Raw genomic sequence first — 18,536 nt, 5'->3', positions numbered from 1 at the left:
GAGAGAAGGAGACAGAGAATCCCAAGCAGGCTCCACACTCAGCACAAAGCTTGGTGCGGGGCTGGAACTCAAGAACTGTGAGGTCATGACCTGAGCTGAAGCCGGACACTTAACCAACTGAGCTACCCTGAGATTATATTTTTAAGATCATATATTAAGAGATTTCCCAAACCACTAATAGCATTTTTCTCTATTTTCCCTTACAAATGGAGATTTGCTTAATGGTTATTTTACAGAAATTTGAGAATCTTAACTCCTAGTCCCCAATTGTGTAATATTTGTTGGTCAGAAGCAACTCTCTTTTAATACTTATTGATTATTTTGAGGGAGAGAGAAACAGAGTGTGAGTGGGGGAGGGCCAGAAAGAGAGGGAAACACTGACCCTAAAGCAGGCTCCAGGCTCTGAGCTGTCAGCACAGAGCCCTACGTGGGGCTCAAACTCACCGACTGTGAGATCATGACCTGAGCTGAAGTCAGATGCTCAACTGAGCTACCCAGGCACTCCTGAAGCAAGTCTGTATGTTATAAATTACATAAAATAATGTGGCAACATTTTCTGAAAAGGTGTTGATTTGTTATATACCAAGTCTAAAGGCTCCCTCTTCCATCAAATGTCTTATTGTAAATCTAGTCTATAATCTAGGAAATATTGTCTTCATTTAAGTTAATCTGAAATCTCTCAGGTTTTCACCCATCTATATACATTTATAGTAAAATCCTAAATTTTATTTTGAAAGCCACTTCTCATATTGTTAGGTATAGAAAAAACTGAATTTGTAGTTGGAAAGTGTGGTTTCCGATTTGGACTCTGTTTGCCCAACCTTCTTGCTTCAATCATCAGCATCGGCAAAAATTCTACATATCACATTCTGTGGTTGGTGATTTACTGGATGATACTGAAAAGCCCTTTGCAAACCGTTATACTGTATACAGATTAAAGTGGTATTATTAATACTATTAGTGTGTATACTTATATATCATGCAAACACTTAATAGTTTGAGAGAATCAGAATGTTGTGGAATAAAATAATGTAATTAAAGAGAAGAAGGTTTAAGTGATAGAATTAGGCATACTAATAAAAATGAATTTAGTAAGAGATGGCTTTATTAAAAAATTTATTACAGATTTCCCAAGCAAACTAAAATGAGGACTGTTTTACATGAAGTCCAACTAATTCCCCTGAAATTTGCTTTTTTTTTATAAATACTCTTGTAAGATTAAAGGGTTTTTTCTTATTATAGAAGATATTCATAAAGGTAGTAAGAACTTGCCTTTCCTGTTTAGTAATGTTCTATGTTCATTTCTCTGGGTCATTAAATAGTCTTTTAAAACTCCATTTTTAATTATTTACCAGTGTGTTTAAATACTACTGTTAACACTGAAAACCTTTAGTAGAGATTTTGAATAAAGGGGGGCTAATTTTGAATCTCATTTAAATGATTATTTTTTAAAGGAAGTATTTTTTTTGTAAACATCGTTTAGCAATAGAGATGATGGATAATGACGGGTTAGTAAAGAAAGAGGGAGTGTTACAAATGGTAGTAGAATGGAGAATTTTATAGAAAGTTTCAAATAGGATACTCGAATTGGATTTGGAATAAATAGGGAGCGCATTAACTACCAAAACAATTATTTTGAGTAAACAAAATGAAAAAAAAATTGCATAAAGATTTGAAGAATCTCAGAATGAAAAAAGATCTTAAAATAGTTGAAATAAAGTCTAGATGGTCCATGATGTATGTGATAGGAGTTGGTTTGTAGCCAAAGATATATCTTATAGAAGAATCATAAATCAGGAATGTTGCCAGAGATAAGTTGTACAACCATTAGAAGCGAGTAGGAAATCTGTCTCTTTAAGAAGGACACATTATAAATTTCATCTGTTTATTATATTACCATCTTTAGAAGCCTCAAGTAAGGAAATTTAAAGAAACCTAAAGAATGCAGAATTTTACTAAATTGACAGTTTTTGAAAGACACCTATGTGGGAATTGTAGTAAAATACATTGCTTAATCAGGCTACTCTGGACTCTGATATATAAATGAAGCTTACTTTTATGCCAGGTACCTGCATTTTTTTAGAAATTTCTGCAGATTTTATGTGAGTACACCTGTAATATACTAACATTCTAAAAAAACCTCTTGGATCTCATGTTGTCAAGGAATTATTGTATATTTGAATTGAAGTTATGCAAATAAAATCGATTCATTGTAAAACTTAATGTTTGAAAATTATTGAGTAGTATTTAAGAATTGTACAACTTTATTAGTGTAATAAGGAAGATACTGCCTAATCCTGTGAAACCTCATAGTGTGTAATGTATGTTATGCTATTTAAAAGTTAAAAGGCTACTATGGCATTTGACAATGGTTTTGTTACTACTGTTCTCTCTTATAAGCCAAACTAACTTTTCTAGGCTTATATCTGTTGTTGTTTTGTGTGTGTATGTGTGTGAAGTGTTGTCAAGCAATTTCTTTCACATCCTATACTTAGAGAGTTGGCTATTTGAGCCTATGTGTGGAATTTTACCTTTGTTCCTCTTAAATTTCATCTTATTAGTTTTGACTCTATTCCAATATTTTGAGATGCTATAGAATCCTGAATGCTCTCAGTCATTATTATTAGCTGAACTTCCCAACTTGGTCATTTGAAAATTTGATAAGACTGATTTATATGAATTCATTAAAATTAATGATAAAAACTATTGAATTGAGCCAAATCCTCTGTCATGTTATTAGAAACTTTAAATAGTTATTATTTGGATCTGGTACTAAGGCAGCTCTAAATCTATTTTACTATGTTTTTTGTCACGTCTGTGTTCCTGCAATATATTTTTTATGTTATTTTTTTATTTTTGAGAGAGTATGTGCAGGAGAGGGGTAGAGAGAGATGGGGACAGAGGATAAAAGTATCTAAATTTAGTCATTTGCACATCTTTATAATGTTAAGTTTTATAATAGTGATGTTGTTTTCTCAGTGCCATCCTGGTAATATAACCAAAAAAGGAAATAGGTTTGGCCTTATTTATTCTCAGTTAATTCATATAACTCTTAGTATATATTACTTTCTATTCTCTGTGCTCAGAAACCTTCTGAAGAATGAATAATCAATGTCATTAAAGATCAGAAACTTTTTTTTTTTTTCAAAATTGAGGTAACATTTCCATTTCTCTATATTCAACTGTGTCTCTCAGTAATTTCTCTGAGATCATACATGGGTTCTTTGATGACATCAACAATTCTTCAGTGCAGTGCATGTTCAGTTAATTCATTTCTTTAGAATATATTTCATATGTGATCAGAGTTTGGTATGGTTTGATATACTTTTCACATTGACCATACATTATGTACTCTGTATCTTAAATCATCTTACAAATCTGCACCTCATTTATAACATTTGTGAGCAAATGAGCACTTACCAGCTCAAGTCCAAATGTTTGCTGGAGAAAAGGAAAAATCAAAAACTTCAAAGCTGAGGTTTTCCTTAAGATAGAATCTGAAAATCTAGATTCTTATTTTTGTAACCAACGAGAGTATTTTGGGAAACTTCAGAGGGATGTTATATAGTAATGAAATTGCCTATGATTTAGCCCTCAAAGAAAAAAAATTGATAAATATTGTTGTCATGTCATTACTTTGTCATATTTTGTGGATTTATACACATGATCATTTAATATTTATATAATTGAAAAAAGGTGAGTTTTATTATTGTCCCATCATAAACCATTTGTTGATGTAAAATGCTTATTAAAAAGTTTGTATTAATTAAAAAGTAATTTTAGTTTGAAATGTATGAAATTCTTAGAAAATAATTTTATAATTAGATGACTCTGTTTTTGCTCCTTTATTCTTATAAAGCCCTTCTTTCTTTTGAGAATGTGAAATACGTGATAAATGTTTTAGTATTCAGTTTATCACTTGGACTAGAATTATAGAGAAATCCTCTTTTACATAATGTTCTGTTTATACTCAAGGAATTATTATAGGACCTATTTATTTAAAAAGAAGTCTCTGTATCCTCAGTGTACTTTTGGATTTTATAATACAGAGTAAGTGAGACCAGTGGATTCAGTCTGAAAGCAGACCAGTGCCTCTTTCTTATTCATTGTTGTAATACCAATAACCAGGTGTCATGTATGGTTACTAAACATGTTAATTAAAATTGCCATATTTAATCCCCATGAAAACGTATGTAGGTTCCACTGTCCCCTTAAAGAAGAAACTGTTATTCACTGAGTTAGCTGACTTCTCCAAAGATATATATCTTGTAAGTGGCAGAACCAGAATTTCAATGTAATGGTGACATTAAAATTCATGCTCTTGACGTGGCACCTGGCTGACTTGGTGAGGTAGAACACGTTGACTTCTGATCTTGGGGTTGTAAGTTCAAGCACCACATTGGATATAGAGATTACTTAAAAATGAAATCTTAAAAAGTAAAATTCATGTTCTTAGTACAGTTTAATTATACTTCACTTTCTTTGACCATGAAACTCTATTGGTAGCCAACTGTCTTGCAAATGTATGTCATTCATCATACAGCATGGGCTGGGCCAGAAAATGTAAGAGGGTCCTAGGAAACCTATCTCCTTTATTGGAGGTATAATTGAGAAGTACATATACTGGCATTTGTGAATCAGTTGTGCTAATGAATGTATATAAAAGATAAGATCTGAAGATGGAGCCCTAGGAATCACTAATATTGAAGGGACAGACAGAAGGAAAGACTCTAGTAAAGGATTAAAGAAGAACAGTTGAGGGAGTGGAAGCACACAAGCTCATGGAAGAAAATTTCAATAATGAAAGATTTTTTAATAATAGCTCCCTATATATATAAATCATTTACTCTGTTTCAGATATTACTTTTCATGAAGTAACTCATTTGACTTTCTTCAGTGACTTCACTTTTCAGATGAATATAACGAAGCACTGAAACTTCAGTTTGCTCAAAGATACCCAGTGGTTTGTGACAGAGCTAGAATCATCCATCTAGGTAGACTAAGTGTGTAGTCTATACTCTTCACCACATTCTACACTGCCATTTTGAATTGTCAAATGCCCAAAATGGTTACGTGAGTTAATGACTAAATGTCACCCATTAGATCTGATAATTAGAAAATCAGTTGGGGATCTTTTCCAGGAAAATTTCAGAGGACGAGTACGGGTGGCACCTGATTGTTCTTGGTTAGAGAAAACAAATTGTGAAAAAATAGAAATACTGAGAGTAAAATAAATTCTGGGTAAAAGGGAATGTGAGAAAGGGTGGTAGCTAGAGAGGACGAAAGGTCTGAGGGAGAACCTCTCTCTTTTACTTCAACATAGTTTTGCCTTAAGGATAAAGCTATAGGAGAGAAAAAGAAAAAAAAAATGATTGCTTAAATGCCCCAAGGGAAGTGAAGGGCACAGAGAAGAATATTTGTTATTTATTCAACTTCATATATTAAAAGCCTACCAGGTGTCAAGGTCTATGGCTAAAGACATGGAGATGAGAAAATAGACACTGACCCAGCTTTCCAGGGTGAAGTGAATTAACAGTATCTTGACCTTGAAGAGAAGAGATGCTTCCCCTAAAAGTCTCTGTAAGGAAGCAGGACAAGTATTAATTTTTCTGTTTTATAAATGAAATAGCCTTGGATTTACTGGTTCTTCTCCTTGCTCCGTTCACTTCAGATACCAGAGATACGATGTTCCCAGTCAAAGAGATGTGATACTCTCTGTATTAGAAATTTGTTTTAAAATCAATAAGGATGGTTATTTAGATTAAAACAAACAAACAAGGGAGAAAGCATATTTTTCAGTCCCAGTCCAGACCTAATCCCACAGTTTCTGGAGGTGGGAATTTAACATTTTTAACAAGCTCCCAGGTGATTCTTCTGCATTCTGAGGATGAGAACTCCTGCCCTAAATCATTGGTCATGGAGCTCAGCAGTAAGTCTCAGCCTGATGGTCAACTATTTACATCCCTTGCTCTTTATATTCTCCAAATTACTGTGATTATGGAGACTTGGTGATAAAAATGGAGACATTTAATTTAATCAAGGCATATACATTTTACTTCTTTTTACATTCATATTTTCTGGCTTGTTTAACATTTTGTAGATCTCAACTGAGCTGTAAGTAATGGATTTTATTTCTTTACAGTGACTCCCAAGATCTGCCTATTCAGCTGTGAGCAGTATAAATGGTTCAACATGAGCTGTTTCTTATGTAAACATACAAAAGGCCTGACCCAGACTAAATCAATTTAAAAAGGAAAACATTAAAGCTATGTTTCCTGTTATATACTTAAAGTCTTCTTTGGTTCCTTATGATTATATTATTGACCAACTATTTCAGACTTTAGTTTATCCTCCTACACCACCTGCTGAACGGTTCAAATGGTATGGGAGATGAGTTTCGGAAGGGCAAAGCAATTACAATTATAACTCCTACATTTTAGCCAATAAAGCAGCTTTTTGTGTTAAGGGCAAGGAAGTTATGGGTATCTTGACTCACCCCCTTTCCTGATTTGAATTGCTAAAAGGTCTTAAATACTGTAATAAGGAGAGAGAGCAGAGTTCGTAGAGCTTTTCGAGGTATGTGAATTTGAGACAAAAAAAAAATTGATTCTATTCATGATATCAAACATTTCCAGAAAAAATTTAATTAGGAAGTGAATCAGTATAAGCTTTTCTTATTAAGATATTTTCATTGTAAAAGAAAAAAGGTATTTTCATTGTGTTTTCCCTATGCTTTATTGAGATAAATTGAGAAGTAAAAATTGTATATTTTAAGGTATACAAAGTGATCATTTGATATATGTATATAATTTGAAAATACTACCACAATCAAACTACTTAACACATACATCATTTTAGTTACCTTTTTAAATGAAAATTCTTAAGATCTGCTCTCTTAGTATATATACCATTAACTATCATTGTTATTTTGTACACTAGATCCCCAGAACTACTTATTCATCTTATAACTGTAAGTTTGTATGTATATTATTTTTTCCCATTTTTTTTGAGAAATAATTGACACACATCATTGTAAGTTTAAGATGTACAGTGTAATAGGATGCCTAAGTGCCTCAGTCAGCTAAGCATCTGACTCTTGATTTTGGCTCAGGCCATAATCTTATGATTTGTGAGTTCAAAACCCATGTCAGGCTCTATGCCAACCTTGTGGAGCCCGCTTGGGATTCTCTCTCTGCCCTTCCCCTGATCATGCTCTCTCTCTCTCTCAAAAATAAGCAAACATTAAAAAAATAATATAAAAAAATGTATACAGAATGATTATTTGATCTGCATATATTGTGAAATGATTGTCACACTAGATTCAGCTAATATCCATCTTTTCATATACATACGATAAAAAGAAAAGAAAGAAGAAAAAGTAGTAAGGAAAAAATTTCTCCTTGTGATGAGAACCATTAGGATTTACTCTTAAAACTTTCTTATAGATCATGTAACAGTGTTAGCTATAGTCATGTTGTACATGACATCCTTAGCGCTGATTGATCTTACAGCTGGAAGTTTGTGTTTTTTGACCACGTTCTTCAATTCTCCCCTACCTCTGATAACCATTAAGTCTGATCTCTTTTTCTGATCTCTCCCTCTTTGTTTTTGATTGCACATATAAATGAAATCACAGAGTATTTGTTTTTCTTTGATTTATTTCACTTAATATAATGCCTTCAAGGTCTATCCATGTTGCCAGAAATGATTTCCTTGTGTGTGTGTGTGTTTTTTTAATGGTTGAATATTTTATTGTGTGTATGTGTATATTACATCTTTATCCATTCATTCATTTATCCATCCATTCATTCATTGATGAACACTTACGTTCATTGTATTTTGCAAGGTAGACATTAATATTTGGCATTTTGTTTCTTGCCAAAGTTATAAAGTTCTTTTCTTATGATGAATTCCTTAGTAAAGTATCATTTTATTAGAATTCTTTGCTATAGTTTTGTAGTTTCTTATGCTATGAAAATGTGCACTAAATCAAAGCTCTCTTGAATCAAATCTATTTTCACTTTTGGCTTTGCAGTCAAATTTTTTTTCACTTCTTTTTTCCCGCCTAAATTGTTTTTCACTTCTAAGAAGCTATTTTTAAGTTATAAAGTCATATACTTACGGAAAATCTCATTTTAAAAATTGTAAAATGATTTCTAGCATTTGGAGAAATGAAAACACATTATTTTCAAATTGTGCCTGTATTTATACCTTCAAAAAAAGATATATACATCTTTCACAAGACATTTTGTTCTCATACTACTTATTTAAAGTTAATACAGTATTTGAATACATTTTGAATTTTTTTATATTTAATATTGAAAAATTACTTTGAATATTTTATGATTAAAATGGGTAAGTATACATAAAACAAAATGGGCATCTTATAGTTTAAAAGATAAAGATGAGTATTTCAAGTTGAGAGAGTACTTTGTGGAAAATGAAGTAAATCAATGCACCATTGTATGTTTTCTGACTTGAATTGAAAGTAGGTCATAAGGATCACATAATTGAAAAGAAAAATTAGATTTTATTACCTAAGTCTGAAAGAATTACCCTGTATTCAGTTTTATCAGGGAAAAATCAAACCTAGCTTGTAAAGCTAATTCTTTAAATATATTTGGTCTTTATATTAACCTAAACTAATAAGCCAAATGGCCTACCTATATTATTTGTAATAGTAATTTAAATTTTATATTGAGAAAATGCACAAGAATATATTGTTTCTTGAATTTGATATAGTAGGAGACTAAAAAATGATAAAAGGAAATGTGTTTTTTAAAGATGCAATTGTATTTTTAATTGGCCTTAATTAGCTTTCCACTATAAATTGTTTGTTACCTTAGAAAATGCAGGGCAGGGGTGGTTATTACAAACTAACCAGCATGCCATTAAAATGTTTTTAAGTTGATGAAACAGATCAAATTAGAAAATTCAGAGAGAATTCACTCAGTTCAAGTGATTAAATTGAGGGTCAGTGGTGCTGTTTGCTCAGGCTTTTGGTTTTTCAGAATCATCGTACATGCTTTATCTGGGAGAGCCTCTCTTCCTCTCACTTTGTAATCATTTCACTTTTACTTAACATTTTATGCAGAGGCTGAAGAGATAATCAAAGTAGGATGATTTTTTCTAACACTGAAGTTTTTATGATGTGGCAGGTTCTATGCTAGACTCCTTACCTCTCTTAATTCTTACAGTTAAAAGAGAAAGTAAGTTTTTTCTCTACTCTTGACTACTGTACTACTGCCTAAATTCTGTAACTTTTTTGGCAGAGGAGAAAATGCCAGTTTGCTAATCAGCCTGACCTGTGGGCTGCACATCTTCAGCCCCGAGGCTGGGCCTAGTGCATTCTCGGACATTTTGTGAGGGAAGGACCTGTCTTTGGCTTGAAGCCTCACTAGCCTATGGTTTTACTTCTTCCACACTTCCCCACGCCAGCCATTCAGAGCATCTTCAAGGTGTCTGGATATGCTGCCCTCTCACATCTCTGGGCCTTTGAATCTATTGCTTCTTCTGCCTGAAGTAATTTTTTTCATTATATGAAATGAGATTGGGATTTTTTTGAACTCCTTTAAACATTGCTTTCTCTTTTTTGGGCCCTTAGGTCTGGGTCAAGCATTTGTATGCTTCCAATTGCATTCTATACCTAACCTTTTATAGCATTAACTGTTTTGCATTTGCCTGTAGATTCCCAACTAGACTATAAGCTGGATTAGGGCAGGAAGCACACAGGGACCCAGTATCCCTAGGGCCTGTCACTGGGCCTAGCATGCCGTGGTCACTACTTATCCCTTGAATGAATGAATGCAAGTTTGTTCATTGGCCATGGGGCTATTTAGATAGGAGAAGACTTTTGACAGTCTTGAGTAAGACAACGGAATAGGGAAGAATTTAAATGCTTTTCAGTGGTTATTACATTACCAGCAGTTTTAACTGTCAGAATATAGTTTTAAAGTAGTCATTTCCACATAGAAAAAGAGCTATAAAAGGAGAAGTAGCATTATATTTGGTGGAAGAGATGAGAGGACAACCTTTATATAAATCCCATGGTGCAAAGGATAAGAATCTCTTTAGGGATGGTGATAAGTTAGAGGAGAGACTTTTTTCCACAATAAATTGTGAAGTCTTTCTGATATCTTCTTATCTGTTTAATCTCCACAGCATCATAGTTGTATGGTTTTTTTTTATTGTAAATATAGTTTATTAGGCTTGTTATCTTTATCTTTTTTTTCTTGAATACTGGAGGTTTGTCTATTTTAGGCTTTGTTGATCTTTCTTTTATATTCATTAATTTCTATTCTTATTTTCTTCTATTATTATTTTTTTTAGTTTACTCTGCCTTGTTATGTTTAGCTTATTAATCTTGGACTTTAGCGACATTCCCCCATCCTATCATGGTACATAGTTACAACTGATGAACCTACACTGACATATCATAATAATCACCCAAAGTCCATGGATTACGTTAGGATTCCCTCTTGGTGTTATATGTTCTATATATTTGGACAGATGTATAGTATGGTATGTCACATTACCATAATTACAGTATCATACAGAGTATTTTCACTGCCCTAAATTGAGCACCTTTTCATATACCTGTTGGCGACTTGTATGTCTTTGGAAGAATGTTTATTTCACATCCTTTGCCCATTTTTAAATTGGTTATTTGTGGGTTTTTTGTTATTTAGTGGTATGAGTTCCTTGTCTATTTAGGATATAAGTCCTTACCAGATATATGGTTTCCAGAATTTTCTCCTATTTTAGAGGTTGCCTCTTCATTTTGTTGATATTTTTCTTTGCTGAGCATAAGCTTTTTAGTTTGATAGACTCCCATGTATTTATTTTTGCTTTAGTTGCCTTTGCTTTTGGGGTCAAATCCGAGAAATCATTGCCAAAATTGATGCCCAGGAACTTACCCCGTATGTTTTCTTCTATGAGTTTTTTTTTTTTAATTTTTTTAAATGTTTTTTTATTTATTTCTGAGAGAGACAGAGACAGTGTGAGTAGGGGAGGGTCAGAGGGAGAGGGAGACACAGAATCTGAAACAGGCTCCAGGCTCTGAGCTAGCTGTCAGCGCAGAGCCCGATGCGGGGCTTGAACCCACAAACCATGAGATGAGCCAAAGTCGGAACTTAACCGACTGAGCCACACAGGCACCCCCTTCTAGGAGTTTTGTAATGTCAACTATAGCACAATGTCAAAACCAGGAAATTAACATCAGTACAATCCACAGCTGTATTCAGATTCAGCAGTTTCTAGATGTACTCCTGTGTGATTATGTGTGTATAGTTCTGTGCAATTTTATCACATATGTAGATTATTTTAACCCCCATTTCAATCAAATACAGGACTGTTCTATCACCAAGAGGCTCCCTAGGAAGGCCATTTTTAATTCATACTTTCACTGTTTATGTAGCCCTTTGTGACCCCAGCTTTATCTGTAGGGTCTCCAGTTAAGCTGCTTCATCACCTTGGGTGGGCCTTGAGCTTTAAATCTCCTCCTGTGCAGTTACCAGAGCAGAACATCAGTGTCTGTGCAGAATTCAGCAGAGATCCTAAGGCCAAAAGCTGGCTTTGGCAGGTGCTTCTTTATAATGTCCCTGGTTTTGCCTGGGCCGGGGTCTGGGGTGGGAGAAATTTGACATTTCTGTTTTGTTGTGCCAACTCTGAGAGGTGTTTAAAAAATTAATTTTTTTCAAGCATTCTGGTTGTTTCAGTCTGACAATTCGTTCAGAGTTTCTGAGGCGCCTTACTTTGGAAACAGATGACCCTGGAAATACTAAAGAACATTTATCTTGGGAGTTTTCATTATGGTTTTACATAACTTGGAAAACAGGCTTTGTTTTAGTCTTGGTGCTGATGCATTTATGATTAGTTGGTAATTTGATATTCGGAACTATTTAAGATTCTATTCAGAAATGGGCATAAAATTTATAATGGACCTTTCTATGAATAGTTTAATTTATTGTCATATATTTTACTTCTCTGTATTAATTTTAATATTGACATAACTAAAACACAGAGAAGTTACTTTCTCCAAACTCATGATCATTGGAAAATCTGAGAGTAAAGATCATGTGAATCTTTCACTTATCCTGTTTTCTACAACTCAGGTATAAATGGTATTTTAATTGGCTTTTAAGGTAATTGAACTTTCAAATCATGTTAAAAATAAAGACTTTTATTTCAAAAACAAGAAAAAGAGAAAATATGAAATCTCCAACCCTGATTTATAGAAAGTTTCAATATTTTAAATAAGCATGCATAGAGGTATCTGGCTATTGCTAATTATACAAACCATTTGCATAGGGAAAAGAAACTGTGGGAAGTCATGTTTTCCACAGATAGATAGGAGGAATATATTTCAATTTAAGACCCAAAAAAATGTGGGGAGTGTCAAGCCTACATGAAAAGCTCTGATGAAATTCAGTGTTTTGTGGTTGTAATCTTGTGATTATACATTGTCCCTGTGTCAAGGGAAATCGACTGATATTAATGCTGGGCTGGGTTACTTTGTCTTTTAATATTACACTGATTGTATTTCATAACATGTTTTCTTCAGGGATTCTTCAAGTATGTTAGGTCACCTTAAAAATACATTTAGGAAATTTATTTTAAATGTAGAAAGCATGGGCTAGTTTAAAATAAGGAAATGTAACTTTTCTTTGAGGAATAATAATCTAAGGAATAGGCAAGGCCTCTAACTAACCAACATACTTGCTGTATGTTTGAATTTATGTGCATCCCAATCAAGAGTTTACTGTTTAAACACTGTGTTCTTACTACTGTGGACAGATAGGTTCTCCAGTTGAGATTTATCAAGATTTGTGTCAGTTCAAATCAGTGAATTGAAGTAGCATTTACTGATGACTTGATAGAGTTGTTCCTGACTTTAAGAAATTTATGGTATGTTGTGAAAAACTGACAAGTCATTGTGATGTTACTGTACTTATAGAGAGACCCCCAACACTACAAATTTGAGAGAGAGGGAGTTTGGAGAAAGGCTGGTCAGTAAAGTGTTAATAGAAAGTGAAGTCTGAGATGGGCCTTGAAGCAGAATTATGCCACTATTCAAATAAAAGAAGAGTATTCTAGCAAAACCATGATATTCTAAATGTTACTCCCTCCCATCTGCACCCTCATTTGTTCTTTTTTTTCTTTGCCTTCATTAGGGCAATTTAAAAGGTTCATGTCCATTGTATGGGGTTTTGCAATTGCTAATGCAATTATTTGGTTCAAGTAAAATTTTAAGCTATTTTCCTTTGCTTGCCCATTCCTCCTAGATTGCAAATGTTCAAACTTAGAGAAAAAAGGAAAAGAAGAAAAAAAAACCCAACTTCAGCTCTTACCTTAAAGATCATGAGAATTCATCCATCTCTTTCTCTGGCTCCTTCTGTGGTTTCTGGACCTCTGCCTGTTTCCCTGTTCCCTACTAGAACTCCCTCTGATCCCTCCTTACCTGAACTGCCTGCTCAGTTAATTCCAGTTCTCTTCCTGCTCCTGTCTCTTCATTAGTATCAGCCCTTACCTTGCCTGGCCCATCGGGTGCTATATCCATTCTCTAGCGGCTGGCACACACACCTGCCATCTTGAGTCTCAGTAGTCTTCCACCTTCCATCTGTATTTGACCAGCCTCTGTGCATGGTCTGACGCAAACTGCTTACTTTTAGTCTTAATCAAATTCTCGCTCTATTTTTATAGTCTTTACGCCACGACCCATGCTTTCTTCTCACCACCCCCTGCCAACTAATTTCATTAGGGTTCAGTGACTGTATTTAATTCAATTGTATTTTTTCTAATATCTGAAATTGTAGATTTTTTCAATATTTGTACTAGTAAAAATATTTTTGTTCTCTTTATTATTTCAAATTTTATGTAGATTGAAACTTTCATAGGGGCCCTGTATTATTTCCCTTTTGATGACTCTGTTTAAAGCATTTGTGAGCTAGAACAAAACTAAAAATTTCCCAAATTCACACAAACTTAGGTTTACCTGGCCTCTGAACCTGAACACAGTTCTTTACTGCCTACCATATTGTCTTGCTATTTTCATTCTAAAACCCTATGAAAAAGTTAACAATTTACTTCCTTCTATTTAGCTTTATGGTACTGGTAATTTTATTCTTTTGCTTAGCATTGGGGCTAGTAAGATCAAAGTTTCAACTCTTTATGGGTCAGTTATCCTCACTATGTGAGTAAACAATATATTCTTCTCAATAGTTTAGTCTATGTGACAAGGGCAAAGGGTAAGAGAGTGCAATGGATCAAAAAGGCTCTATCACCTTTCCTAACAAGACATCAAAGGCCTGAGGAAGATAGGTGATTAGCATTGGAAAGAAGACTGGGTTTAAGTCAGAAAAAACCTGTGGTTTGCTCCATACTACCTCACTACCTTTGGCTAAGTCTTTGAACCTCACTCAGTTGCTTCCTCTTTAGTAAAAAAGGAGATAATAATAGAGCCTCCACAACATCTCAAGGTTTGAAATCATGTATGTGAAAGTATTAAGGAAAACAATACAGTGCTGGGAACAATACAAAAAAATCATTGTAGGGTAGAGTATTGGACGTGGTAAGTTTCGAGTATACATTCAAGTCTTCCTATGTGGCAGCTTCCTAATACTTGCCTCAGAGATTTGAATAACCCAGTGAATCCATCAGTAATCCAAAGGAAAAAAATGATAATGATATTATGTTAGTGAACAAAATAAATAGAATATTTCATCTACTCACTTTTTTTCATTGCCTTTATAGGAGAGCTTTGAACTTGGGAATTCTTCGAGATCCTGGATCAGAAATTGAAGATAGACAATACCAAATAGATCTGCAGTCCATCAATATTGGTACTGCACAGTGGGATCAGCTAAAACCGGAGAAGGAAAGTGGCACAGGAGGGGTGCTAACAGAGAATGAAAGAAATTCTCAGAATCCAGCCCTGGAGTGGAATATGGCCAGCAGGTAGGCAATTATTGAGAAACTTTCTACGCTTTCTAATATTTCATTACCAGAAGGACAGTTGGTGATAAAATCTTTAGCATGCCCAACCTAAGTGCTTTGGTACCACTTGTGCATTTCATGACAAACATAAAATATATTTTCTAATTGTAGCTGATGATTTTGCTTGGAAATCTGCTAGACCCTACCACTGTTAGACCACAATTATTACAAATTTAAGATTGTGTCAACATTTGTTTTTAAAGCTTGCCTTTTGATAAAAGACTCTATTTCAGGCTGAGGATACGTTCACATTATTCCTTGAAATCCATTGTATTCAAGGACAGATTATTATTAAGTCTCTCCTTTCTGTTTCTGATGATAAGAGGAGAAAAGTAACAGAAGCTCTGGCTTGCCTTTATTTTTTTAGTCCACTTTAGCAAAAAGCACCTATGTTCACAGAGAACGTTTTTAAAGGAATTAATCCTGAATGTCATTTGTAGAAAGCAGTTGCTCTCACCAAGACTACTCGTGGTTTCTCATCAGAGTTAGGTAGAATTGTTTGCTACAACAAAGATACTAGGCAGTAAAAATGCTTTTAGGTATTATAAACCTGAACGTCTTTGTGATTTTAAAGAGTGTTCTCTATTTTTTCACTTTTCACGTTGTTTGGTGTGTGTGTGTGTGCGTGTGTGTGTGTGTGCGTGTGTGTTTGCTTATAAGATTCACTAATATCTGTTGCTTATAACACACCATGGTGGTTATTTGAATTTCTTTAAAACATTGTGTGTAAACATTGTTGTATGCCTTTTGCAATATGCAGTTGTATGTCTTTTGTATGCTTTGGGGTTCTGCCCTTAAACTACCAAAACTATATTTATGTCTTGGCATTAATAATAGCAACAACTTTAATAATAGATTATAAAATGCTTATCACTTACCTAACTTATTTAAACCAACTTTAACAGTAATGCTATAAGGTATGAATTGTTTTCTCTAATTCTACATGAGGAGTCTGAGGCCTACCAAGGTAAATAATGTGCCTAAAACCAAATACCAAGTGGTAGTCTGCTTCTTCTTCAGGCACCCACATTCTTTTCCAATTTGATTGTGGCTCTTTTCATAATGAGCTTCGTTCAGCTTCCTGAAAATAAGGTTTACCACTTGCTAATAGGCCTTGGTATGTGATCTCTGCTGGAACTCTCTTAACCCACCCTGTTCACTTGCTTAACTCCCATCATTCATCAGGCCTCAGAGTATAAAGATCACATTTTCTGGGAAGTCTTCCCCTGAGCTTCCATGAGAACACAGAAAGATCCCCTTTTGTGTGCTCTTTTTAATATTTAATATTTAATTCTAATTATTTGTATAGTTTTTCTGGGTCCTGAGGACAGATCTTTACCACCCAGTCCTTTGGCTTATCCCTACCACAAAGGACTTTCCATAGTATAAAATGTATTGTGATAGCCTTCTGTGACAAGTGATTGAATGTGCCCCTGAGTAGGGGTGTAAATTTAGGTGACAAATCTCCCACTGCTGGCCAAGGTACATTTCAGGAGAGGGATGCAGCCAACACGCCCAGCAGTTGGTCCTGCATAGTGGATCTGGTGCACACCTTACATGCAGGACACCGGTCCTGATCTGTGAACATCAGCCAGGGCCCAGTCTTTCCTCCATTTCACTCATTTTTCACATTCAGGAACTTCCAGCTTACATAATTTATAGGTCATCTTAAGAACCGCAAGTTCTGTCAACAAAGAAGGTGGGATTAGTTTCCTAGGAAACTTTATGACCATCTCTCCTTAACTCAGCTATATCTCTTCTAATCATTTCTTAATTCATTTAAATACAGAGTTTGTGTACCTGTGTGTATTTTAATAACAGAATTGAAATGGGGGCGCCTGGTGGCTCAGTTAAGTATCCGACTTCTGCTCAGATCATGATCTCACAGTTCACAAGTTCAAGCCCCACGTTGGGCTCTGTGCTAACAGCTCAGAGCCTGGAGTCTGCTTCTGATTCTGTGTCTCCCTCTCTTGCTCTGCCCCTCCATTACTAGCACAATGTCTTTCTCTCAAAAGTAAATAAACATTTTTAAAAAATTGTAATTCACATAACCAAATTTACCGTTTAAAATGAACATTTCACTGGCACTTTGTACCTTCACAGTATTGTGTAACTACTACCACTGTCTTTAACCACCACCTCTGTCTCATTCTGAAACATTTTCTTCACCCCCAAAGTAAAACCCCTTACCCATTAAGTGTTTTCTTCTTCATCCTTCTCCCTCCCCATGGCCCCTGGAAAACACCAATCTGCTTTCTGCTTCCATCGTTTTATGTATCTGGATATTTCATATAAATGGGATCATACAATTGTGACTTTTTGTGTCTGGCTCATTCACTTAATATTTTGGAGGTTTTTCCACATTGTAGCATGTGTCAGTATTTCATTCTTAGTTATCATTCAGTAATATTCCACTGTATATTAGTACCACAGTTTATCTGTGCCATCTATTGATGGGCATTTGGGATGTTCCACTTCTTAGCTATTATGAATAATATTGCTGTGAACATTTGTGTACAAGTACATGTTTCAGTACCTCTTTTCGGGTAGTAGAGATAATGTATCTGGGAATAGAATTTCAGGGTCATATGTGTAACTTTTTTGAGGAGCTGCCAAACTATTTTACACAGCAGCTCAACCATTTCACATTTTCACCAGCAATGCTTGAGGGCTCCAGTTACCCCACAGACTCAACACCACTTACTTTCCTTTTTTTTTTTTTTTAAACTATGACCATCCTATTGGGTGTGGTTTTGATTTGCATTTCCATAATAATTAATGATATTGAGCAGCTCTTCATGAACTTTGTGGCCATTTTTATATCTTCTTTGGAAAAAATGTTTATTCAAGTCTTGTCCACTTTTAAATTGGGTTGTTTGGTTTTGTGTTGATAACTTGGAGGATTTTTTTTATTCTAGATGCTAAACCCCTATCTGATACATAATTTATAAATGATCTTTTCATTTTCTTAATAATATTTGCACAAATGATCTTGATAATGATCTTGATAATTGATCTAAGAGTCCATTGCCAAATCCAAGGTCATGAAGTTTTATACCTGTGTTTAAAAATTTTTTTAATCTGTATATAGTTGACACACAGTGTTACACTAGTTTCAGGTGTACAACATAGTGATTCAGCCTTTCTGTATGTTATGCTGTGCTCCCACATGTGTAGCCACCATCTGTCTCCATGCAACACTATGAGTGTCATTGCCTATATCACCTATGCGGGGCCTTTTATTCCAGTGATTTATAACTGAATGTAATGTATCTGTATCCCCCCCTCCCTTTCATGCATTTTGTCCATCCTCCTCAGCACCCTTCCTCTGGCAACCACCAGTTCTATTTATAGGTCTGATTCTGCTTTTTGTTTATTCATTTTTTTAAGTGAGTGAAATCATATGATACTTGTTTTCTCAGTCTGACTTATTTCACTTAGCATAATACCCTCTAGCTCCGTCCATGTTGTTAAAAATGGCAAGATCTCATTCTTTTCATGGCTGCATAATATTCCATTGTGTGTATACGTGTGTGTGTGTG

At 34.6% G+C, this 18,536-nt stretch overlaps 1 protein-coding gene across 1 annotated transcript in view; it reads left to right on the top strand.

The window, feature by feature from the left end:
• The window catches only part of VPS13B (vacuolar protein sorting 13 homolog B), a 761,997-nt gene that overhangs the window by 459,701 nt on the left and 283,760 nt on the right, over positions 1–18,536 (top strand). Inside the window, exon 31 of the mRNA XM_077748161.1 lies at positions 14,752–14,955. Within this exon, the coding sequence (XP_077604287.1) occupies positions 14,752–14,955 (204 nt within the window). The remainder of the gene's footprint in view (positions 1–14,751; positions 14,956–18,536) is intronic.

Source organism: Crocuta crocuta, unplaced genomic scaffold (assembly GCF_008692635.1).
Source record: "Crocuta crocuta isolate KB4526 unplaced genomic scaffold, BGI_CrCroc_1.0 scaffold39, whole genome shotgun sequence".
Taxonomy (NCBI): domain Eukaryota; kingdom Metazoa; phylum Chordata; class Mammalia; order Carnivora; family Hyaenidae; genus Crocuta; species Crocuta crocuta.
Note: the sequence above shows the minus strand (reverse complement) of the source record. Positions and strands in the feature narration are given on the sequence as shown.